General features: G+C 47.3%; 1 protein-coding gene across 1 annotated transcript in view; it reads left to right on the top strand.

Annotated features, from left to right (window-relative positions):
* The window catches only part of SYT13 (synaptotagmin 13), a 42,164-nt gene that overhangs the window by 2,826 nt on the left and 14,543 nt on the right, over positions 1-24,795 (top strand). Inside the window, exon 2 of the mRNA XM_086338697.1 lies at positions 24,077-24,302. Coding sequence (XP_086194823.1) covers positions 24,077-24,302 — 226 coding nt within the window. The remainder of the gene's footprint in view (positions 1-24,076; positions 24,303-24,795) is intronic.

The following is a 24,795-nucleotide window of genomic DNA, read 5'->3' as shown; positions in this document are numbered from 1 at the left end:
CCTGCCTTGCAGGCAGATTCTTTGATGCTGAGCCACCTGGGAAGCCCCTGTTGATACGTGAGACCCATCCATTCACATCCCTCACTTGGTTCCCTCAGTGATGAGGATTTGGGCACCTGGATGTGAATCTGTAGGTGTGAACGTGATGCAGTTGAGATCTCACAATGTTGGTTTGGCTACCGTTGTGCTCAGACTGATTCAGCCGCTGACCCAGATAAAGTACACAGAGAAAAAAGACAGCATGTTGACATTTCAAAAAAAGTAAAGGGAGGTGGTGGTAGGGCAGATGGCAGCAGGGCGAGGGGCTTGGCACATGTCGACAAAGAGGAGAAGAGTCTGGTAAGGAAGGTTCTCAGAAGATGCTTCTTAAACAGAGAGGGCACTGGGGCTGGGGAAGAGGGTTCTGGATTCCTGTAACCAGGAGAACTGGGGTGTCTCTGTAAGTTGCTGGTTGTGGTTGCTGGAAAAAACTCCTTGGATTTCTTAGCTATGCCTGGGCAATCTAATTTCTGGCCATGAGTGGTCAGCTGAAGTTAAAGTTTATAGTGCTTTTGAAAAGAACTTGAAGTTTTCCTTGCAGGTTCTTCACCTGAGATCCACAGATCCCAACAGGGAGTCTGTAGCTAAAAATGGAAGGGGTTCATGGTCTTGGAGAGGAAAAAACTCCATTTTCATGAGCCTCTACCTGAAACTTAGCATTTTCTGTAAATAGGAGTATAAACAACACGTCACAGGAATATGAACAATACCTGTGACTTGGTCCTCAAGGGAAATCACGGGTAGTTTCAGAGTACCTCACAGCTTTTCGATAGTGTTTATGCTCATCCCTAATTCTAAATTATGCACTTATTAAATCTCCCACGAGATCCTTTTATTTAATGAAAGAATAAAGAGGCACATGTGTAGCTATTTCCAAGATTGATTTTATTAGGTGGACTGTTGTAGTCCTGTGTCTTTTATTTGCTGCTTTTTCAAGCACTCAGAGGAGGTACCATAGGCTTCTCTAAACAACTGTAGAAACTCATCCAATGTCTCTGCTGAGTGGGAGGTGGCCAAGGTGCAAACTCTCACTGCTGTTCACGCCTCCAGCTGGCTTCAATTCATTCTTTTTCTTGGCTTTTCCGAAATGTACATCGTGGACCCTTTTCCTGCCTTCTTACACAATCCCTCACCCCCTCCGCCCCGTTGTGTGCCATCCTTTATGGAGGGGGAGAGGGATTCAGTCTCACTACACCATCCTTGTGACCTGGGATCACCTGGGACCTCGTTTTCTGTTATCAGCCCAGCTTTCAAAGCTTGGTTATTATGCAGTGATGGCCGAATGCTTGAGCCACGAGACAGAGGAGGGTCAGATGTGGGATATGTGTATGTGATCATTTTAATTCACTGCTGCTGCTGAACCTATTAGTGACAGGCAGCAAGACCCATTGGTTCCGTCCCCCAGAATTTCCTTTTCATGCTTGTCTGCACAGGCTGCCACTCACTGCATTTCTGGGTCCTTGCAGATGAAGCCCTCCTTTTGGTGAACCTACATGACTACTGAGCAAGCGGGGGAGCTGTCCTTCCCCACAGCTTGGTGCCCCTGATGCCTCAGCGTGACTTGGGTTCTGTTCTCAGAAAGCTTTAGTTTCAATGTGTGATTTTTCTTCCCATCTGGCACTTATCTTGTTGTCCCCTTATGTGAATCTTCTCAGATGCATCTCAGAGGTTCCCAGAGTAACCCTGACGCTGTCCCCTAGCGGTCAAAGGCTTCCTCCTAGGGCCCCCCAGCAGTGGTCCCCAGGTCTCTTGTATCCACATCTCCCAGCTCCTACTGCTACTTACTACCAAACTCTAAAATCCTACCTTCTTTCCAGCAGAGTTGAGAAGCAAAGTGACTTTTGATGGAACACTGTGTTAGTTCATTCAGGTTATTATAACAAAATACCACAGAGTGGGTAGCTTATAAACAAAAATTTATTTCTCATGGAGCTAGAAGCTGGGAAGTCCAAGATCAAAGCTCTGGCCAACCCAGTGTCTGGTGAAGACCTGCTTCCTAGACTTTTGGCTGTAACCTCACCTGGTTCCCCAGTAGCTCAGCTGGTAAAGAATCCACCTGCAATGCAAGAGACCCCGGCTGGTTCAATTCCTGGGTCAGGAGGATCTGCTGGAGAGTAGATCTGCTGGTAGTCTACCCACTCCAGTATTCTTGCGCTTCCCTGATGGCTCAGCTGGTAAAGAATCCACCTGCAATGCTTAAGACCTGAGTTCGATCCTTGGGTTGGGAAGATCCCCTGGAGAAGAGAACTGCTACCCACTCCAGAATTCTGGCCTGGAGAACTCCATGGACCGTATAGTCCATGGGGTCACAATGAGTCGGACACGACTGAGTGACTTCCACTTTCACCTTTCACGGGGTAGAAGGGGCAGGAAGCTCTCTTCTGTCACTTTTATAGGGACACTAATCCTTCTTATGAAGGCTTCACCCTCACAGCTGCTCACCCCAATGCCCTACCTCTTAATAGCATCACCTTTCAGGTTAGGTTTTAACATATGAATTTTTCGAGGGGCATAAACATTTTGACCAGAGCAAACACCTAATAGATTCGATGTTTTTAAGAAATAATTTAAATATGTGCTGTATTTTTATCAAGCAACATATGTATAGTAGAGTCTTTCCCCCTCTCTGAGATTAGGAACTGTGTTTCATTTTCCTTGTACCTCTGACGATATCCAGTAGATAATAGGCACGTGACGGTCAATGTATATTTTGATTTAAATCATATCAGAACATCTGAAGAAGAGAGTAAAGGTACAAAGGAATGCACATGGTTAAGATTCCATTTCCACTAGATTTGAAATCAAGCCCATTTATGTCTGGGGTTTCCACTGGGGACAGGTAATGCCTGGGGCAGAGTGGGGAAGCTTCTGTTTATAAGCTCTGCCTCTTGACATGGTACTGATTACACAGCTGTGTCCACTTTATGAAAGAAAGCATATACAGCTCTACATTTATGATTTGTGTATTTTCTGAATGTAGTTATAATTCAGTAAAGTTCTTATCTGTCAAGTTGTGATGTAATGTTTATGAATATTGTTTTAGTATCAAGCCAGTGTTTTTTAATAGGAGGATTTGGGGGCTGTCATCAAGACACGGCCCTCCTTTTTGTGGTCTGTTATTCACCACCCCCCGGCCCTGTCTGCTTTCTGCTGCTACTCCTGCAGCTGCCTCCTCCCTCAGACCAGGGCCTGGGGAACATCAGTGCGGCCTGATTAATGCTTCTGCCTATTTTCCTCTTCCTTAGACCCCTGGAGCAACGTCTTCTCAGAGTACTTGTCTGAATGTAGACTTGGCAGAGAGGATGGATCAGAGCCCCAGCACTACATTTCAGCAACTATTAAATTCACTCATTAAAGGTTAATGAACATATTCTAGGCACTGGGCCATAGCGGTAAAAAGACAGGTGTATGCTCTTCCTTGTAAGCAAGGAAGCAGACAATGAAGCCAGCAGTTGTCATTAAGCATATCACAGGTGAGGTTCAGGGGGCCATGGGAGACCCTTAGGATAGGCACCTCCAACTTTGCCCCAAAGTAGGGCTTGTCTCCAGTTCTTGTTGGCTGCCCTGACGAGGTCTCCTGGTACTTCAGTGATCACAGGAGGCCAACATGAATTGCTAACCCCACTCCTGGAACTGATTTGACCCTGGACTGCGGGAAGGCCTGACCTTGGATTCTCAATCCTTTTAAAGAGTTGATTTCTTAGCTGATCTCCCAGCCGATAAACTCTCCTATTGATATAAACAAACAAAAAGTATATCCGTTTCCATAGAGTAATAAAGAATAGTCATAGTATAGCTAACGTTTATTGAGTTCTTGTGTGCCAGGCACTATTGTAAGCTCTTTAATCATATTAATTTTATCCCCACAATAGCCCTGATATATGCATACTAAGGCATTCATTTTACACATGGAACTTACTCTGTATCAACTTATTCCGTAGCAGAACTGGGAATCACATTTAGGAAGTCGGGCTCCAGAGTCCACATCTTTGACCACTAGGCTGGAGATTAGCAGGAAAAAAATAGTCAAAATTTTACTTGAGCCACTGCATTTCCCCAGGTATGGCCTAAAAGTGTCTACAATATATGGATCTTTGCAGGTCAGTTTAAAACCTTTCCCAAAGCTTTGGCTGGCTTCTGTGCCTCTTGCATCCTTCATGCTTCGAGCACTGGGTGCGGCCCCAGGCCCTCCAGAGAAATTTACACAGTAAACATGTTTGGGCTGGTTGCTTAGTAACAAGGAAGACAGTATGAATTTTGCATCAAGAAATCAGCATGGATTATTTCAGGGAGATGAGCACATGCCCACTGGAAGCACTAGGCTCTTTGAAACATACTGCGGACCTTTGGTCTGTGTCCATTAGTCCTTCTCAGTGACAGGTCCCAGACCTGTCCCGTCTTATTCCCTCTCTAGTTTCTCCTCTGGTTCAGCATGGAGATAATTCAGGCTCATGGCTCCTCTCTTCATGTGATTGACGGCTCAATAGCACCTTTTGTTCACTCCAGCAGAAAATGCTGCTGCATCTTTCGACATTTTTAGATTTTCAGATACTGGCCCAGATTCCTCTCATGTGCCTGGAGTACAGGAAGAGAAAGAGAGAGACCAACAGAGCACAGTGGGAGAAACACCCGAACTAGAAATCAGATGGGCTTAAGGGGGAGGCAGAAGGAAGGGGAGAGACCGGTAGGATGGGGAAGCTGCAGACCCAGAAGACAAAGAAAGGAGGCAAGCTGAAAAGTGGCCGGCCACCCCAGAGTCAGAAGGAGAAAGCAGACTCTGTGTGGATGATCCCCGTGCGTGTTATCATCGTCACCTTCCTTATCCTTTCCCCCCAAAACTTTAGTCCCTCAAGGGTCCCCATCTGCTTCACCTAGGTTCCTGGGGGCTCTAGAAACTCAGGTCTAGTTGAGGTGGCATTTACTACTTCTCAGCGACATTTCTTCACGTGGGCATCACTGGGCCAATGTGATGCCAGGAGGAGGAGCCTTGATCGCTTACCATGTCTATTCACTGCACAAAAATAGACCTTCCCACCGAGGAGTTCCCTAAGTGCTAATTAAGAAAAGGGTGTTTTAATTGATTCATATTATAGAACATTCCTAGGAGAGTTTTACATGGTGTTTAAGGGTGTTGCAGTGATTTATAGTGATATTTTGGGAACCTGACTGATGTTTGGGGTGGACTCGGAATGCATTTTAATTTTTCCCATTTAAAACAGTGGAATGCAAGTGACTGCTCTCTGAAATTCACTGGCCCGGCAGGCTTGTTTCCATGAACAGATTAGAGTCAAAGAATGAGGGGTGGTTGCATATATGAATACGTGCACACATGGATGTGAATATGTATACATGCATATACAAATAAGAGAAAAGGGAAAGAGCGTCCCATGGAAAATCTGTGAAATTGAGTCTTAACCCATCTGGCGGAGACCCTAGGGTACTTTGATATATTTCATTGGCTCTGCCCACCCTCCTCTCGTTAATTCAAGACGTACTTTTCCTTCATAGAAAAACTGAGCAGGATGGCAGAGAGCAAGAGAAGTGAGGAGAAACACTGAATGACTGACTGCATGAGTCATTGGATGGACGGATAGATGAATGGGAAGGAGACTCCTGGGGCCACTGCCTCTGCTTGCAGCCAACGTAAAAATCACAAGCACAGAAATAAAAGCAGGAGAAGGCGCTGAGCTTGTGGAAGAATCTCTGTGCTCACCCCCAGTGACAAGGCAGGGCATCAAGACAAGCCTGGAGGGCGTGGAGTCTTCCTGCCCTTCAAGCATCGGTTCACACAGCTGACATTGGAAACAGTTTTAAAAATCTTCTGTTGCAAAGACCAATGAGATAATACCCCAGGGGAGCACATTTTACTTGGAAAATCATTATAAACCACACAGTTTTGAACTTGCTGCTAAAAGTAGCCTGATGAAAGGGGTGTGAGTTATGGAGGCAGGATAGTGAAGACTGCTTTTCAAACAGAATTAAGATTGATACTTTCATGAGTTCCCTGGTGGTCTAGTGGATAGGATTAGATTATTTTACTGCTATGCCTGAGTTCAGTCCCTGGTGGGGGAACTGAGATCCTTCCCATGAGGTGCGGCCAAAAAAAAAAAAAAAAAAGAAATAAAGAATGATGTTTTCAAGAGAACTGCATTTGAAGATGAGAAGGTTGGGGAAGAGTGGATTGGTTGGGCAACTAGATGACTTATTAGGAAACAGTTGCAGAATGAAGCTGAGAATAACTTCAGTGAGCTCTAAACTCCTGTGTTTCATATCCGAACCCCCATCCTTTCTCACAGTGCAGCCCCAAGCACCTTAGATGGTGTTTTTGTTTCTAGCACAGTCAATTCACAAAGAAAGGGCTAGGCTCCCAGAAAGACATACAGTGAAGGCAGCAATGGCACGAGAAGAGACGAAACTGCGTGGGAAAACATCAACGTGGTCTCGGGGCTTTGGGGCATATTCCCTGCAGATGCATGATCTAATAAGTTGCCTACCTCGCGAGTAGGCTGAATCCATTAAGTAGCGACATGACTATTGCTCTTCCTGTAACAGCCTCATTACCAAACTCAGAGAGACAAAGGATCAGAGGATGAAAAGAAGTGAAGAAGAGCGTAGGTATCTCATTGGTAACCACTACTCGGTAGACTTGTGTGTATTTGGATATTCACCAGAATGAGTTTAAGTAAAAACAATCTAGTCTTTGAGACCATGTAAGAGAGGAAATTGCCTCTTAGAACGAAAATGCTCACTTCTTGATCAAATCGCTGAGATGTAATAGGAAGCAAATTAGACTTAGACTCTAAACCTGAATTTATTTTCTTTTTACAATTTTATTTATCTTACGGCTGCACTGAGTCTTCATTGCTGCACGTGGGCTTTCTCTAGTTGCGGCGAACAGGGTTACTCTCTTGTGGTACATGGGCTTCTCCTTGTGATGGCTTCTCCTATTGCAAGGCGCGTTGCATGGGCTCTGGGCACACAGGCTCAGCAGCTGTGGTGCACAGGCTTTGCTGCTTTGTGGCATATGGGATCTTTCCAGATCAAACCAGTGTCCCTGCATTGCAAGGCAGACTCTTAAACAGTGGACCATCAGGAAAGCCCCTAAACCTGAATTCAACTTCCAGTGTTTTCCAGCTAAATGACCTTGGCCATTCTGAATCCTGCTTTCTTCACCAACAAAACAGAGGTGATAGCAATAAGGTTCTCCACGGTAATATTAAACACTAAATGAGACAATACTTTTGAACACACCCAACACATTCAGTGCCTGGTCTCTCTATTCAGTATATTTTAGGTATCTCTGAATCCTTTAGATATAACTGAATCCTAGGATATTCATTCATTCAAAAAATACTTCCTCACTCTGTAATAATGTAAATGGGAAAAGAGTTTGAAAAAGAATAGATACACGACTGTGTGTAACTGAACTGCTTTGCTGTATGCCTGAAACTAACACGAGGCTGCTAGTCAGCTGTTGTTGTTTAGCTGCTAAGTCATGTCTGACTCTTTTGTGACCCCATGGACTGTAGCCCGCCAGGTTCCCCTGTCCATGGGATTTCTCAGGCCAGAATACTGAAATGGGTTGCCGTTTCTTTCTCCAGGGAATCTTCACAACCCAGAGATCAAACGTGTGTCTCCTGCATTGGCAGGGGGATTCTTTACCACAGAGCCAACAGGGAAGCCCTAATCAACGGTACTCCAGTATATCAATAAAAACCAAGCACAACAAATCAAAACAAACCAAAACGAAAGACTTCTTCATCACCTATTATATGCAAGACCCTGAATTAACACTGCTGCTGCTAAGTCGCTTCAGTAGTGTCCGAACTAGGGACACTAAAGTGACCAGGCAGACAACACCCTTGACTTCCTGAAGCTCATGTCCTCGGGGTAGAGAGCTTCATCACACGGCCGTACAAATGGATATAAATCTAATGCTATTAGGTGCGGTAAGGTAGGTAAGAGTTCTCTCAAGAAGTGATAACTCATTAGTGCTCTGATCTTAACATATTTGGAGACTTAGTAAAGAATTTTGAGCCTAAAATATATACCCTTTATACACACATACTCAATTCTTCACAAAGCATATGTATGTTTATACGTTATATGTACATGTTGCCCTACTGTTATATCATGTACATGATAAAACATACACAAAATGGACCTTTTAAAACAGTAATGTAAAAATAAATTATAAAATGAAATTCTGTTATTTTCTTCCCATACCCCAAATGAACTGTCTTGCACACCCCTGTGGCGTAAAGTTAGTGTCATTTACTAAGTAAAGGTACTGGAGTTGAGGACTTGAAGTATTCTCGGCATAGGGTATGTGCAAAGGCCCTGTGGCAAAAAGAAATATCACTAAGGAGGGACTGAAGGAAGGCTAAAGTGGGTACAGCTCCAAGGGTACAGGAGAGAATAATTGCAAGTGAGCAAGGCAGGTCCGGCCAGAGAGCACCACACAGGACCTCTGGGCCAACAGAAGTGTTGGGCTATTTTCCCAAGAGCAATGGAAACTACTGAAAGGTCTTAAGTGAGATGTGACATAGTTGGATTTAAGGCGCAGCATCATCTTGGATGGGAGAAGACTAGAAGTGAGGAGACCAGGGAAACTCTGGACAGAGACCATGATGGCTTGGACCACTGTCATTGTGGCAATAGTTTGGAGAGGTGTTTAGGAGATAAATTGACTGGCTTTGCCTCTGAGTTGGCTGTAGGCTTCAGGAAGAGGGAGGAGTTGGAGTTGGGGACGAGAGCTAAGGGTTTCACTTAGGGTGGTGGTACCACGTGGTGAGACAAGGATGAGGCCGTATATTTTAAGTCATGAGTTCACTTTTGTGCAGGGGAGTGTGAGGAAACTTTGTGCTATCTCCATGAAGTGGTTCTGCAGGTCTGGAGCTCACCCTCTGGGGGGGATGTATATTCGGGAGTAGAAAGCCCAGCCATGAGCATGGCTGAGACCACCTGGTTAGAAATCAGAATGAGAGGGGAAAAGGCCCTGGGAACAAGTCCTGAGGAATGCCAGTGTTTCATGAAACAAGGAGGGGTGGCCAGAGAGGAAGGAGAAAACCTGGAGAATGTGATATCAAAATACTAATAATGACAAGAGAAAAACTTTTGAAGAAGAAGGGAGTCACTGAAAAGTCAAGTAAGATAAGGCTGAAAAACCCCATAGAATGAAACAATAAAGATCCTCAGTGACCTTGGAGATCAACAGTGACCTTCAGTGGGCTGATGGGGCCTCTGGGAAAGGGGTGTAGAGGGGCGGAAGGTGATGGAGGAGGACAGTACCAAGTACAGGCAGTTCTTCTGAGTTGCATGGCTGCCAAGGGGTGGAGAGGGCTAGGGCCTGGCTGAGTGAAAGACAGAGGTCAAAAAATTATGGAGCACTGTTGGAATCTGATGGGAAGGAGCCAGTTGAAAGAGAAGAATGAATGTTCAAGAGAAAGGGAGAGAAACAGACCGAAAATAGCTAGGGTAAGGCTTTCATGTGTGGGGACGGTGGCACAAGGCTGGGATGGAAGGACTGATCCTGGAGGGAGGGAGAGAGGGGAACACCTCCCGCAGTGTCACAAGACACTGGATGGGCCACAGCATCAGTGCGGAGAAGAAAGGCATTTCCATGGGTCTGTTAACAGGACGCTAAGTGTCCAACTAGTCCATCCTAAAGGAAATCAATCCTGAATATTCATTGGAAGGATTGATGCTGAAGCTGAAACTCTAATACTTTGGCCACCTGATGGGAAGAACTGACTCATTGGAAAAGACACTGATGCTGGGGAAGATTGAAGGCAGGAGGAGAAGGGGACAATAGAGGATGAGATGGTTGGGTGGCATCACTGACTGGATGGACACGAGTTTGAGTAAGCTCTGAGAGCTGGTGATGGACAGGGAAGCCTGGTGTGTTGCAGCCCGTGGGGTCACAAGAGTCGGACACTACTGTGCGACTGAACTGAACTGAACTGAACTGAAGCGTCTTTTGTTCTCTTGGTTTCCTTTTTCCTCTATGAAGGCAGTCAGAGGAGATAGAGAAATTCCAAAATGTGAGCTTGAAGGAGTAGTTAAGGAAACAGTAAGATTTCTGGGAAGTACTGAGTTTAAGGTTGGTGACCATGACTTTATTATGGAACCATCTGCCCTGTCGTGTGACTCTTCTGTGGTGCCCAGCTACTGGATGCAGACACCATCCATTGATTGACCTCGAGAGATCAGGGAAAGAATGGGGAGGTGAGGGAGATCTTTAGACTTTGAAAGGGTGCTGTTGACATCATGGCCCAGGTAACTGAATCAGGAAAGTTGCAAACTGCAGAAAGAGGAGAAAGAGTAGAGGCCTCCGAGGTCTGAAGATTCCTTGGGTTTGGAAGAACAGCTGAGAAGGGCTGGTCCCGCGGCTGGCCATGGGCACCCTGAAGGCAATATGCCCACCAAGGTCAAAGGTGCCAGAACCATCCCTTCCTTCCTTCACAAGGCCTATAGGGGGCAGGGTCAGGGCACAGAATTTGAGTAAGTAATTGACGGACTTAAAGTTGTTTCAGCTAGCTCTCCACATCCACGGATCTGAAAGGCCGACTCTTCTATGGCATTTTATATGAGGGACTTGCTTATCTGTGGGTTTCATGTCTGAAGGGTTCCTGGAACCAATCCACCAGAAATCCTAAGGGATGGCTACATTCAGAAGGCCAGATGGGTCAGCAGCTGGGTAAGTCAGCAGTCACATCAGGTCAGTTCAGTTCAGTCGCTCAGTCGTGTCCGACTCTTTGCGACCCCATGGGCTCCAGCATGTCAGGCTTCCCTGTCCATCACCAACTCCCAGAGTCTACTCAAACCCATGTCCATCATGTCAGTGATGCGATCCAACCATCTCATCCTCTGTTGTCCCCTTCTCCTCCTGCCTTCAATCTTTCCCAGCATCAGTCTTTTCTAAGGAGTCAGTTCTTCGCATCAGGTGGCCAAAGTATTGGAGTTTCAGCTTCAACATCAGTCCTTCCAATGAATATTCAGGACTGGTTGGATCTCCTTGCAGTCCAAGAGACTCTCAAGAGTCTTCTCCAACACCACAGTTCAAAAGCATCAATTCTTCAGTGCTCAGCTTTCTTTATAGTCCAGCTCTCACATCCATACATCACTACTGGAAAAACCATAGCTTTGACTAGACAGACCTTTGTTGGCAAAGTCATGTCTCCGCTTTTTAATGTGCTCTCTAGGTTGGCCATAGCTTTTCTTCTAAGGAGCAGGCATCTTTTAATTTCATGGTTGCAGTCACCATCTGCAGTGATTTTGGAGCCCAGGAAAATAAAGTCTCTCACTGTTTGCATTGTTTTCCCATCTATTTGCCATGAAGTGATGGGACTGAATGCCATGATATTAGTTTTTTGAATATTGAGTTTTAAGCCAGCTTTTCCACTCTCCTCTTTCACTTTCATCAAGAGATGAAAGGTTTTCTTTAGTTCTTCTTTGCTTTTGCCATAAGGGTGGTGTCATCTGCATATCTGAGGTTGTTGATACTTCTCCCGGCAATCTTGATTCCAGCTTGTGCTTCATCCAGCCCAGAATTTCACATGATGTGCTCTGCATGTGAGTTGAATAAGCAGGGTGACGATGTACAGCCTTGTCATACTCCTTTCCCAAATTTGAACCAGTCCATTGTTGCATGTCCGTTCTAGCAGTCAAGTGTCATACGGTGTTTCTGGAATTCTTTATTGTAGGAAAACAAGAGACTAAAAGAGGAGTGCCTTGAACCTGTAACCTCTGTAGCCCACAGGAGGATCAGGCAGGGGCCTGGCTCCCCTGAGCTGGGAGCCTGGCTGTCCCAGTGGCTTAGAGTCTGGAAAGCAGAGTCAACACCACTGGTGTGCTTTCCTTACTCTGGGCTGTGGCCTAAGATCTGGGCAATGTCAACTGCACAGACCGCCCCAAGGAGGCACACCAGGGCCTTGGCTCCTCAGGAGGAGAGGAGAAGGGGTGGCTCTGGCTGACACTACCGCTGGAAAGAAATGGGGTTCCTGTGACTCCCACGGGTGGCCTTGGGAGGACGCACTAATTGCAGCAGCACGTGAAATGGTTAATGCATTAATAAATAGTATGAATAATCAAGTTGTCCTTATAATGATTCTTTTAAATGGCTGAACTTCACATACAAGATGTATGGAGGGGATGAAGCACTTGGGCTTTGGGTTTCAGTTCCAATCTGCCCCTCACTTCCTGTGTGACGGTGGGTTAGTGACTTAACCTTTCTGTGCCTCAATGTGACCATCTGTTAACTGTCACTGACACTGGATTGTCATGAGGATTCAGTCAGCTAATTTGGATAGGACAGTGCCCAGAACATTAGTGCTGGGCCGGAAAGCATCCAGAACCACTTTCCAGATCCTTCTCCCTGCACCCCCACCCCCAATCCCACCCAAATGTACCCCATTGTCTATTCCCTGTGCCCTTGTCCCAGGGGCCAGTTCTAGGCATGTGAACATTGCCCAGTTGCTCCTGGCCCCAGGATATTTCCAATGACTTGTTAGTTTCCTTAACCTTCCACACCTTTGTCAATATCTGCTTTATGAAATTCCCCTCAATTACCTGCTTTGAATGCGCCATCTGCTCTTGCCACAACCCTGTGGATAAGGTGCTCAGTCAACGTTAGCTACTGTTACCAACCTTAATAAATAATAAGAGAGGGGGAGTCAGCGAGTCAGGAAGAGTGTGTACAAATTGGCAAAGGTCAGGGCCCACATGTTGAGCCCTCTGTTTGCTCACAGCTTGATTGTTTAGAAACCACTTTCATTTTCTGATTTGATCTAGTATGATGCTTTACCACTGAGCCACCAGGGAAGCCCGTACAGAAAAAGAGAAAACAGTAGGCGCTCATCTCTAGGGTTGTGTGAGGATCAAATACAGTAAAGTCTGTTGCGTTTTGCAGAGCATCTGGTGCAGAGGAAGAGGTGGAGAGGTGGCAGCTGTATTGTCCTGTCCGGTTTTGTGATGTGACGGATGGAATCAATGCAGACACCACCTACAAGGTTCTCTGGGCGGGATCTTGCCACTCTGTGGCAGCCCGGTGGAATTATTATTTTAAAAATCAGTTTGAATTCTGTGTCCTCCAGAAGTGTGGGGATACTGAGAGCACTCGTTGTCCCTCCTCTTCTCATGGGGCTTAAGGCTTTGGTGGTACCCGTGGCCCTCTGAACATACTGCAGACTTTCAAGCTGCTGCCTTGACCCAAAAAGCCCTTCTGCCACTTCTCCACTTGTCAGAATGCTGCCTTGGATTTGGGGCTGGGGGGGTGCAGCAACCAAAATCAGAGTCTCTGAATCGTCGTGAAATCCTGTTTTCACTCCCCCAACTCCACCCTGTAACTCTTCCCCCAGGTAATGTTTGATGGGCTCCTATGTACTCTATCTCATATTTAGCTGGTCTCCTCCCCTCAAATTTTAGCTCAGGAAGCCTTTCTTGATTTCATATTCCTAGTGGACACAACCTCATCACCATCTGTCCCTGTCTTGAAAGGACTTCTTACCTGAGATTGCTTTTTTGCGCTAACTGGTTTCTTGTTCCCACTCCACTGGAAATGCCCAAGCCACGAGAGAATGATAGGACAGTGTTATTCCTGAAGCTGATAAGTATCTGGAGATTTAGTAAATGTTGAACGAATGAATGAATGACTGAAAGTAAAAAGTGGAAGTGTTGGTCACTCAGTCGTGTCTGACTCTTTTGTTACTGCACGGACTGTACCCCATCAGTCTCCTCTGTCCATGGAATTATCCAGGCAAGAATACTGGAGTAAGTAGCCATTCCCTTCTCCAGGGAATCTTCCTGACCCCAGGATTGAACCCAGGTCTCCTGCATTGCAGGCAGACTTTTTACCACCTGAGCTATCACGGAGGCCCTGGTGAATCACTAGCAGCAGAGAAAGGGTTTTCTGTTATTCCCAGTTGTGGTTCATTCCTGCTGGTTTGGGCGAGGTGCGTTTACCTGGCTGATAGATAAGCCTAGCTGGCAAGTCTACCCCACAATAAACCCCCTAGTGTGTTGCCTTAGATCTGGCTATGGGGCAGGGAGTGTGCTAAGTCAATCACAGACTGGCCTTTTTAGAATTTAAAATAATCACGGAAGGGAAAGAGACCAGCAGGGGGTGAGTCTCAAGGGAAGGGGATTTAAGAAGGCACAGATCTATAATAAACAGAAGAAGAGGTGTTGGAAGGGATAACAAAAGATGTGTGGTGGCTGGGTTACCATGGAAACACTGCAAGGCGCCTGGACTGGAAGACAAGCTGCTTCTTCAAAGAGAATTTCGAATTTGCAAGTTGAAATAAACCCTTCCTCCAGGACCTGACCCTGTGGATTCACCCATAAGTAGCCAAGAACTGGAGATCCTGGTACGAGCAGCTCCCCAGGAGCTGTCTACCAGACAAATAACTGTCTGTTGGAAGCCGAGAGAACTTGACTGAGAGGGAGGTCATACCTGTGAGCAGCTCACCTTATCTCTCGACCTTGCCTGGAATTCTCTGACCTCCCCCAAACCAGAGGGTTCCCATGTGAGCTTCAGGGACCACCTGCATCATAGTCACCTTAGGGAGATTCTTAGATGCACAGATTCTTTAGGATCCACCTAGGACTTCTGAGACAAAGCAGGGAAGGAACCCGGGCATCTGAATTTTACATTCCCCCAGGTGCCATTTCTATGGGTTGAAGTGTGGCACAGTGCTCAACCCTCTGCCTCTGACTAAAGGCACGCAGGGGTGGAGTAAAGAGTGGTGCGGCCGGGCAGTGGTCCAGGCATCAGTCTAAGGGGCACTAAAGTGCGGGTGAACAAACGGTGATTCCGTGTGACGTGGTGGTAAAGGGCTGCAGGCACAGCGGAACAGTTAAACAGAGAGCTCTGGCGGGGCCAGCCTGGGTTGAGTCTCACCTTTACTGCTCACCAGCTGGCTGTGTGTCCTCATATGTAAAATGGGATTGGTCATAGCAGCACTTCCTGATAGGGTGATTACGAGGATTTGTGGAGTTCATATCTGAATGGTACAGGGCACAGGTGGGCAGAACCACAAGATGGAAGGGGCTTGGAGGACTCTGAGTTTGTAGAAGAGCGAACAGATTCTTGAAGACTAGAGAAACCAGTTTTCATTGTGTTCATCCACTGAGGTGAGGTTGGGTGTTGTTTGTTACAAAGCAGTTGGTCTTCCCTGACTAATACAAGGTCATGAACAAGTGGCCCTGGAAGGTGCAGTCCGGTGTAGGGGTGTGTAAGGATGCTTTACAGAGAGAATGGGCAAAAGGGATCAAACCTCTGGGTTGGTTAAGAGCTTCTACAGCTGTACCCCAAATTCTCTCTAGGGGAGTTATCTCTATGGTTGGAAGGGAAACTTGGATGGAGGGCCATTCACACAGACTGCGCTTCTACGAGTTGTTCCTTTCCTGGAGACAAAATGACTTATTCTCAGTTAGCTTTCAGCTTGATTTATTGTATGTTGTCCAACATACAGAGAGAGGAAGAGTCCTGCTTCTCCTCTAGGGCCTCTGCGTGTGTGTGTGTGTGTGTGTGTGCGCGTGTCTCGAGGAGCAGAGGGAATGTGGTACTAGCCAGTGTTATGGAAAATATTCCACATCACAAAATAAACAAGAAAATTTTTTGTGTCCTTTCTTGTGGTAATTCAAAATATTTTAATACTGAGACATTTATATGGAGCCAAATACAAAAAGTCACACGAACTTTAAGATAGAACGAGAGATTTCAATAAAGAGATCCAATTGTTCTAGACTTCCCATTCCCTGGAGCATGTGTTACCTTTGTCTGCCTTTGGTGTTGCTTTGGAAGTGAAGTTTGAGAAACACTGATCCAGACACCAGAAAGCCTAATTCAGCAGGTGGGCTAGAGGTGTGGTGTGGTGTGTGTGTGTGTGTGTGTGTGTGTGTATCTCTATCTAAATTTTATTGCGATGCAGTCGTCATACAGTGAAATGCAAGCATCTGAAGTTGCTAGTTTATGATGATCAGTGTTGACAAATATATATCCTCTAGGCTGTAACCCACACTTCTGCTGTGCCTCTTACCACTCAATTCTCCCTAGAAGCAATCAGAACCACTGTTCTAAGGTCTATCCTCATTGATTAGTTTCACCTGTTCTAGAGGTTAATTTCCATCAGTGTTTCTCAACCTTGGCACTGTTTACTTTGCGGTGAGATAATTCTTTGTTGTGGGGAGCTGTCCTGGGGAATGTAGGATGATAGCTAGCAGCTTTCTGGCCTCTTAACTGGTAACAACCTCCACCCCCAGTTGTGACAAACAAAAAATATCTCCAAACATTGCAGATGTTCCCTGAGTTGCGAACCATTGATATAAATGAAATCACATAGTATAGATGAATATGTATTATGACTTCTTTTGTTCATCATGTTTTTGTGGTTTTTTTCCCTGTTGTTGAGTGTATTGACAATTCATTTCTTTACTTTTGAGGAATATTCCATTGTAAGAACATGCCATAAGGCATCTAGCCATTGTCCTGTTGATGGCCACTTGCCTGATTTCTGGTTTTGGCTAGTATGATTCAAGTTGCTATCAGTATTCATGAGTAAGTCTTTTTGTCAACAAATATTTTTACCTTCCTTGGGTCAGAGGGTACATGTATGTGTAAGTTTTAAGAAACTACTAGTTGTTGTTCATAGTAGCCAAGACATGGAAGCAACCTGAATGTCCAGCGACAGATGGATGGATAAAGATGTGGTACTCCTTCTCCATAAAAAGAATGAAATAATGCCATTTGTAGCAACATGGATGAACCTAGAGAATATCATACTAAGTGAAGTAAGTCAGAAAGAGAAGGACAAGTACTATATGATATCACTTATATGCAAAATCTAAAATCTGATAGAAATGAAAAGCCGAAACAGACTCACAGACATAGAAAACAAATTTATGGTTATCAAAGGGGAAAGGGGTTGGGGAGGGGTGAATTGAGAGTTTGGGGTTAGCAGATACAAGCTACTGTATATAAAACACACAGGGCAGCAAAAGGGACACAGATGTAAAGAACAGACTTTTGGACTCTGTGGAGAAAGGTGAGGGTGGGATGATTTGAGAGAATTGCACTGAAACATGCATATTACCAGATGTAAAATAGATGACCAGTGCAAGTTCGATGCATGAAGCAGGGCACCCAAAGCCAGTGCTCTGGGACAACCCAGAGGGGTAGGGTTGGGGAGGGAGGTGGGAGGGAGTTTCAGGATGTGGGGGACACATGTATACCTGATTCATGTTGATGTATGGCAAAAACCATCACAATATTGTAAAGTAGTTATCCTCCAATTAAATTAATTAGTTAAAAATAAGCAAGGTTCTCCTGCATAGTATAGGAAACTAACACAATCCTATAAACCAACTATACTTCAATTAAAAAAAACCAACTTTGAACTAGTAAAATCGGATTTTTTGTAACCTAGTGTCAGAAGGCACTGGCGACCCCACTCCAGTACTCTTGCCTGGAAAATCCCATGGACGGAGGAGCCTGGTAGGGTGCAGTCCATGGGGTCACTAAGAGTCGGACACGACTGAGTGACTTCACTTTCACTTTTCACTTTCATGTATTGGAGAAGGAAATGGCAACCCACTTCAGTGTTGTTGCCTGGAGAATCCCAGGGACAGGGGAACCTGATGGGCTGCCGTCTATGGGGTCGCACAGAGTTGGACACGACTGACACGACTTAGCAGCAGCAGCAGCAGTGTCAGAAGAGATATTCCATCCTGTTTGCATATTTTATTCATCAGAAGCAATTCACAAGGGTCAGTCAATAATCAAGGGTAAAGGATGACACAAAGGTGAGACCTCTGGCAGGTGAGGGTCCCTGGGAGCCACTGTAGCACTTGCTCCAGCAGCCCTGGTGTGAGAAGCTTCATGCAGACCAGAGCTAGACCAGAGCTTCTCAAGCCATCTGGGGGAGGGAGCTGTTTTGTTTTTACACCTGCTTGTTTCATCACAAGGGCTTCCTTGATGGCTCAGACGGTAAAGAGTCTGCCTGCAATGCCAGAGATCTGGGTTAGATCGTTGGGTCAGGAAGATCCCTGGAAAAGGGAATAGCTATCCACTCCTGTGTCCTTGCCTGGAGAATTCCATGGACAGAGGAGCCTGGTGAGCTACAGTCCATAGGGTTGCAAAGAGTCGGATACGACTGAGCAACTGACACACACATATCTCATCACAGATGAAGTTAAAAAATGTTGATGGACTGGTCCCAATGCATGAATCCACGTTGCAGAGATGCCAGAGTCAAATAAGTATCTCCAGTGTTTCCAAGGGCTTGCCATGCCCGCTTGTGTGCTAAGAGCTTGACACCCAGATGTCTTTTCTACTCCTCAATACAGCCTCGGAGACAGATGCTATTGCTAACACCCCCTTCTTTTACAGATAAGAAACCAGGGGCACAGAGAGGTTAAACAGATCCAAGATCAACCAAGCCATCTTGTTTTAGAGCATCAACTCTGATGACCAGGCTATATTTCAAACGCTTTTACACATGTTAGTATACATAATTACCAGTTTTAGAGCCCAGAATGACAGAGATTGTCAGGTCCCTGGCCTCTGACCCAGCTCCCCCCTGAGGGGGGCTTTGCTGTGCTGAGCTGCAGACCCCAGCCACAGTGGCCCGTGTTTGACCTCATCTGAGTACTCTATGTTCAACTCTCTCCTCTCTGCCATCTCTTTTTTTAAAAGTTCAAATATAAAGGGTGAAGCCATCTGCTTCCATTTCTATCTGGGTCTGTTTCCCTCACCAGTAACTTCCTGAATGCTGTGATGCTTTAAGATAGACGTCCCAGCACAAAAACTCGAATTAATAAAACAGTCTTTAGGTGAAAAAATTAATCATGTCACAAAAGGGGTCACCTAACATCTCTAGTAAGGTTAAATGTTTGTTTACAGATCATTAACTTCATAATTAATCTCCTTTTTTTTTTTACAACATGAGCCCCATAGGAAAGGACAGCATCTGTCTTGTTTGCTTCTGTGTTCCTGCCACTTAACAGAGGACCTGGCCTGTCATAGGGGATCAATAAATATTTGTTCATTAAATGAAGGTTCGCCCCTCCTCTCCCTGCCATCTGTCTTAGCCTGGATGATGGGAAAGCTGAGCCTGCTGAGCCTCTGTTAATTAGCAAGTGCCGTCCAGGGATGTAGGAGGGAGGTGGGGAGGGGCGCGCACACAGGGAGTGTGACAGAGCTGGCCACCAGCCAGTTCCAAGGGCGACTGCTGGATCTCCAGGTGTCACCTTCCGAAAGGCTACTGGACACCTGTGGGAGGAGTAGTGAGGAGGAAGGGGGGAGCCCTCGGTGGCCGAGTTCCCCCATGGAGCTTTAATCCTTGACACATCGGGGTTGCCTCTGGGTGCACCCACTGTGTCCCTGGGTGTCTCAGACCTCAGAAGCCACGAGAAGCCCCAAGGCAGGCGGCAAGAGGGGTGTGGCACGGACGTGACATGAGGCACTTTGGGGCTATGCCCACATGGAGCTGGTCAGTGACCATGAAGATCTGGCCATGTGGGAAGGAGTAAGCGGCCCACAGCTCCAGAGACAAGTGAGGAGGGAGAAGCCAAGGAGACACATCACAAGGGGCTGATGCCACAATGGGGGTGTCTCTCCATCTCTGTACCTGCTGTGCTGAGCACAGCTGGGCATTCCCTAGTTGTTGAACGCCTGCCTCCACTGGAAACCTCCCTGATTCTCCCTGCCTCCCTATTTCCAAGCCCTCTTCTCTGGGCCAAGGGATGCTTAGAAGAGGAACCCACTTTGAAAGACTGCCCCGCCAACATCCACAGCGTAAGGCTTGAGCTCAGGTCCTTCCTTGGCATCTGCTCCCCGACCACCTCTTTCCTCCCAAGCATTCTTGCCCTCCACCTCTAATCCTTTTCCAGGCTCCCTCCCTCAGCGCCCAAACCTCTTTTCTGCTTCCTGGGCATTGATGTTTAAGCTATTTAAGTGGAAACAGATGCATTTGTAAGATGCGGTGGAACCAGGGTTTCAAAATGCAATAAATAAGATTGTACACGGGAAGGAGATAGGTCATCAGAGGCTGCTTTCACCACTTGGAGAGGCTCATGGAGTGGTCAGCAGGCTCTGCTCTCTGTGGGGTCTAGGGCAATAAATCATTCTTCACCAAAGGCAGCCATGGCTGTGCAGGATCTTACCAACGCTGGGCAAGAAGCAGCAGTCAGTGAGGATGCCTTTGGCTGGACGCACAGGGGCCTGGGGAGAGGTTTGCGTCTAGGCAGTTTCTCTACATCAAGGTCATGATCTCCTGTGTTGCTCGATAAAAATGCATGGCATCTATTCAGGATGCTTTTGGCCACAATTCACAAAGACCTCAATCCAAAGGGGCTTCAACAATAAGAACAATATTGTTCATGTAACCGGAAGTGCAGCGGTAAGACAGCTTCCAGGCTTGGTTGAGTTGGTGGCTTAGTGACACTGTCATCAAAGACACAGCTTCCTTCTGTCCACCCTGCAGTCCACCTTGGCGGCTCTGTCCTAAGACTGGCTCACCTTGCGGTCACCAGTCAGGGCCACGTGCTTCCTATTCAGCGGGGGAGAGCATCTCTTCTATTGCCGTGGAAAGCAAGTCCTTTCATTCTGTCTGGGTGGTTTCCCCAGGACAGTCCCCAAGGTGATGCCGAGAACAAATAGAATCAGACCAAACCGTACCCCCTCCCCACCCTTGCCCTGGAACTGGGGTGGGACCCAAAAGAGCCGGGTGACCTGGAGGGAAGTGGGAGGAAAGAGGGGATCAATGTTGACAGGCACCCAAGAAAAACCTAGCCAGATACAGGCTCCTGAGGTCCTCAGGGGCCACACAAAGTGAGACCCACTCAGTAGGGAGGAATGCGAGCCCAGGCTCTGCAGGGGCTGGGGGTGACATACTGACCCTCACTCAGAACTGAGCCCAATGATCATTTCCCCTGTTAAAAATGCAGAGTCAGCCTGATTTGACCAAATTGGGAATTAATCAACACAACCCTTTTCTGAGAAGGGCATGGCAATCCACTCCAGTATTCTTGCTTGGAGAATCCCGTGGACAGAGGAGCCTGGCGGGCTACATTCCATGGGGTCTCAAAGAGTCAGACACGACTGAAGCAACTTGGCTTGCACACACACAACCCTTTTTTAAAATGACTGAACTAAGGTAAAACAAAATATAAAATGTGAACATGTTCCCCAGACCAGCGCGACAGCCTCAGTTCTGGCCCCAACAAGTGACAGAAGAGGACGACTCTGAGAAGAGGATGTGGTCCAGTTGCTGTGGGAAGCTGTGGGATGCTGCAGTTGCCACTGAGAATCCAGCATCCAAAACAAACAGGGATTTTTTTTTTTTTTTTGAGAAGCAGCTGCAAGGCAGTGGAAATGACACAAACTTGAAGTGAAAATATGCGGAGGCTTGTTGGTATACCCCTCTTCAGTTGTATGACCTTGAATTTCCTCCATCCTCCCTTTCCTTATTGTGAAAGGGAACAGTTAGCATAACTCAGACTTGGATGCAATGTTAGAGGTGGGCACGACTTTGTGGAGGACAGAAAGACATGGGGACATCAGTCATTTCTCTGCGTTTCTCCTTCTGGGGCCTGGCCTTCCTCCCCACTCCTCCTTCCACCTTCCAGACGCCCTCTCCTTTCAGGTCTAGCTCACGCCCTGGCTCCCAGGATGGCTCTGCTTGCTTCCTTGGAGGTGTCATCTGCTCTCTCCCATCTGTTACTCACACAGGCTGTCTGCTGCCTGCCTCTGTCCCACCTGCCAAACACACTGTTACTTACTCTCTGTTTCTGGTGGTCTCCCCAACTCATTTGCGAATAAAGAACTGTGTCTTCCACATGCTCAGCATGTGGGAGTGAAACAAGCCTTGAAATCACCTCTTCCTTGAGTGATATAATTGAGAGGCGAAATGATCTGCCCAAAGTTGCTCAACTCAGACAGTTAGGTCAGTACTAGAAGCCAGGTCCCTGGATGCCCAGTGGCACTCTCGATGGGGTGAAGGTGCAAAGGGGACCTGACTTTGCAAAGCATACAACTCCTCCCAGGGTGATTTGTGGAAATGTGTGATCATGACAAGCGTCTCTGATGGGTGGGTGCTGTCTGGTAAAGGCTTGAAGGCAGAGAAAAAGGTGGGAAGCCACTGGGGCAGTGGGCTTTGGGTCTAGGCTGGTCTAGGTTCAATCCTGTCCCTGCCCTCACTGTCTGGCCCCAGGAAACCTTCGTCCGTGGAAGTCAGCAAGTGCTTTTCCAGCTCATGCGTGCCTGATGCACTCGGCAGAGATCAGGGTAGATGTGTTTGGGCTATATTACAGCCTACTGGGCAGTGTTCCCAAGGGAGGATGAGGTGTTCTATCCCCTCTGAGCCCCTTAGGGAGCTCTGATGGATGCATAATGCAGTGCGGGGACAGCAGCCCTCAGGTATCCGCAAGAAGTGGGTGTTGTGTCTCGTCTCTTTAGCACCTTCTCATGGACTCCGTCCATTGTCCAATCAGTGAGGATAGTTAGGAATGCCCACTATTATCAAGTTCCAGCCTTCCCCAGGACTATCTGGGGACAAAGTTTCAATCAGGTCAGAGTGTCCAGGAGTTGTCCTAGGGTAATGAAATGTACAGAGGGCAAGCACTAAACATGAGCTTTGAAACAGTGAAACCTCTGCCCCGCTCCAGGACTGCAGGGACTTCCCAATCTCCGAGTCACTCCTGCCACTGTGCAGAGCCACCTTGACCCCTGGCCAGCCCTTCCCCCAGCCACAGAGAGCAGAGGGGCGGGAGGAGAGCCTGGAGCAGGCAGCTGCTTGGGGGCCCTGCTGGGCCCTGCCTCGGTCTGAGGGCTGTTCTGTGGGCGGCCCACCCAGTGTGCCAGCGTTTCAAGCTCTAGATCTGGTTATCATTTCCTATTTCCTGGGGACTGGGCAGGTCCCCAGTATTGCCGCCTTTTATGTAACTTTGAATCTGTCAAATAAGAGAAATCTCAGTCCCCAGTGGAGGCAAAGATAGAAGATTCCACTCCTGTATGAGGGAGCTTTGCTTACTTAAGGCTTGACAAGCAGGTACGTCAAGAAAAGATGCCCTTTCCTCCAGGTGGAACTAAGCCCTACCCCAGGGCACATAGCCAGGCAAGTGGAGCACAAATCGCATTTTGGTCCTTATCTGGGCATCTTTGCACAGTGCACAAACCACACAACTGGACATGGGAGCCCTAGCCATAAGTATGTATTGCGTGTTCCCCACGAGCAGATGCTGCAGGAGCAAGGCAAGACATAATCCCTGTGCTTATGGAGATTGTGCACTAGTGGGAGAGACTGACCACAACAGGCCAGGCAGTGATGGAGACAGTACAGGGTGAAAGCCATGCTCTAAAGCAAAGCGCAGAATGAGGTGGTAGGAAGGGACAGACTTGGAGGAGGGACTTAATTTAGAGCCTGTGGAGGTGGAGGTGGAGGTGGGTGGTTTGGCAGGGAGGAGTTGGGAGCCAGAAGTCAGACCCAGAAAGAGTTCAGCCTGTTTGAGAAGTAGGTTGCTCAGTGGCTGGAGAGGGGTTTGGGGGTGATGTCAGAAAGGTGAACACAGCCAGGCTGGGCAAGCACTTACCCAAGGGAGTTTAGATCTGGTTCTAAGTGTGGTGGGACCACATTCATTTCTGAGTCATTGAGTGCCAAAGGGGAGGGGGAGAAGGAATAAGAGAGGAAGACAAGGAGAAGAGAAAACAAAGGCAGATGAGAGCAGTGGGGGAGGGTAACCATGACAGGCCTGGGGAACTCCTTTGGACACAGCAGCAGGGCGCCCGGGCCACGGATGCCCAGGGGCTGGACTGACAGGGCTGACATCTCGGCAGGCCCCGGCGTGATTCACGTTGGTGGAGATTATGCTGCACTTGGCGGTGATATTTTGCCTCCCCAGGTCATGTTCCTCGGAGCAGAAAGGAACCCCAGCCTTTCCTCTGCCTCCGCTGAAAGCTCAGGTCATCTCCTCTCCCTTCTGTGGTGGAAACAGGCAGGAGGACCTCTTGTGGACTAACTGGAGTGATTTGTGTTTGCAGTTTAACGTCAAAAAGTCCACAGAGCCCGTCCAGCCCCGAGCCCTCCTGAAGTTCCCAGACATCTATGGACCCAGGCCAGCCGTGACGGCCCCCGAGGTCATCAACTATGCCGACTACACGCTGAAGACCACGGCAGAGCCCGCTGCACCAGCCAGCCCCCAGGCCCCGAATGACAGCCGCCTCAAGAGGCAGGTCACAGAGGAGCTGTTCGTCCTTCCTCAGAATGGTAGGGCTCTCCTGCCCCTCACTCTTGTGTGGACGATACCCAGCAGGGTTGGAAAGCATCTCTAGCTGGTGGGCGTGGCCAGCCCGTGTCCACAGCGTTGGACACTGGGCAAGCAGAGGGCACCAGGCTTTGGAATTACACTCCGTTATTCCCCACGTGTTCCCACATTGTGTCTTTGCAAGGCCTCCAGCTTTCCACTGGGAAATGGAGAGTCCCTTCCAAGCTGTGTGTACAACTACAAAGAAGGGATAAAGAGTTGTGGTTAAACTATGGGCTTCATTCAGAGTCATGTGTTTAATTCTCTCCCCTTTTATGTACCCACTGTGTGACCCTGGTCATATCGATCATCTTTCTGGGCCTCAGTTTCCCTGGGTATAAAATAAGATGGCACTATCACCTGCCCAGTAAGGCTGTTGTAAAATGTAAATATAACAATGCATATGAAGTGTTTAGATCAGAGCCTGGCACAAGGATATAATCAAAGCATCGTTAA

The sequence above is a fragment of the Bos grunniens genome, chromosome 15 (assembly GCF_055505025.1).
Source record: "Bos grunniens cultivar Pamir isolate PY7600 chromosome 15, Bosgru_T2T1.0, whole genome shotgun sequence".
NCBI lineage: Eukaryota > Metazoa > Chordata > Mammalia > Artiodactyla > Bovidae > Bos > Bos grunniens.
Note: the sequence above shows the minus strand (reverse complement) of the source record. Positions and strands in the feature narration are given on the sequence as shown.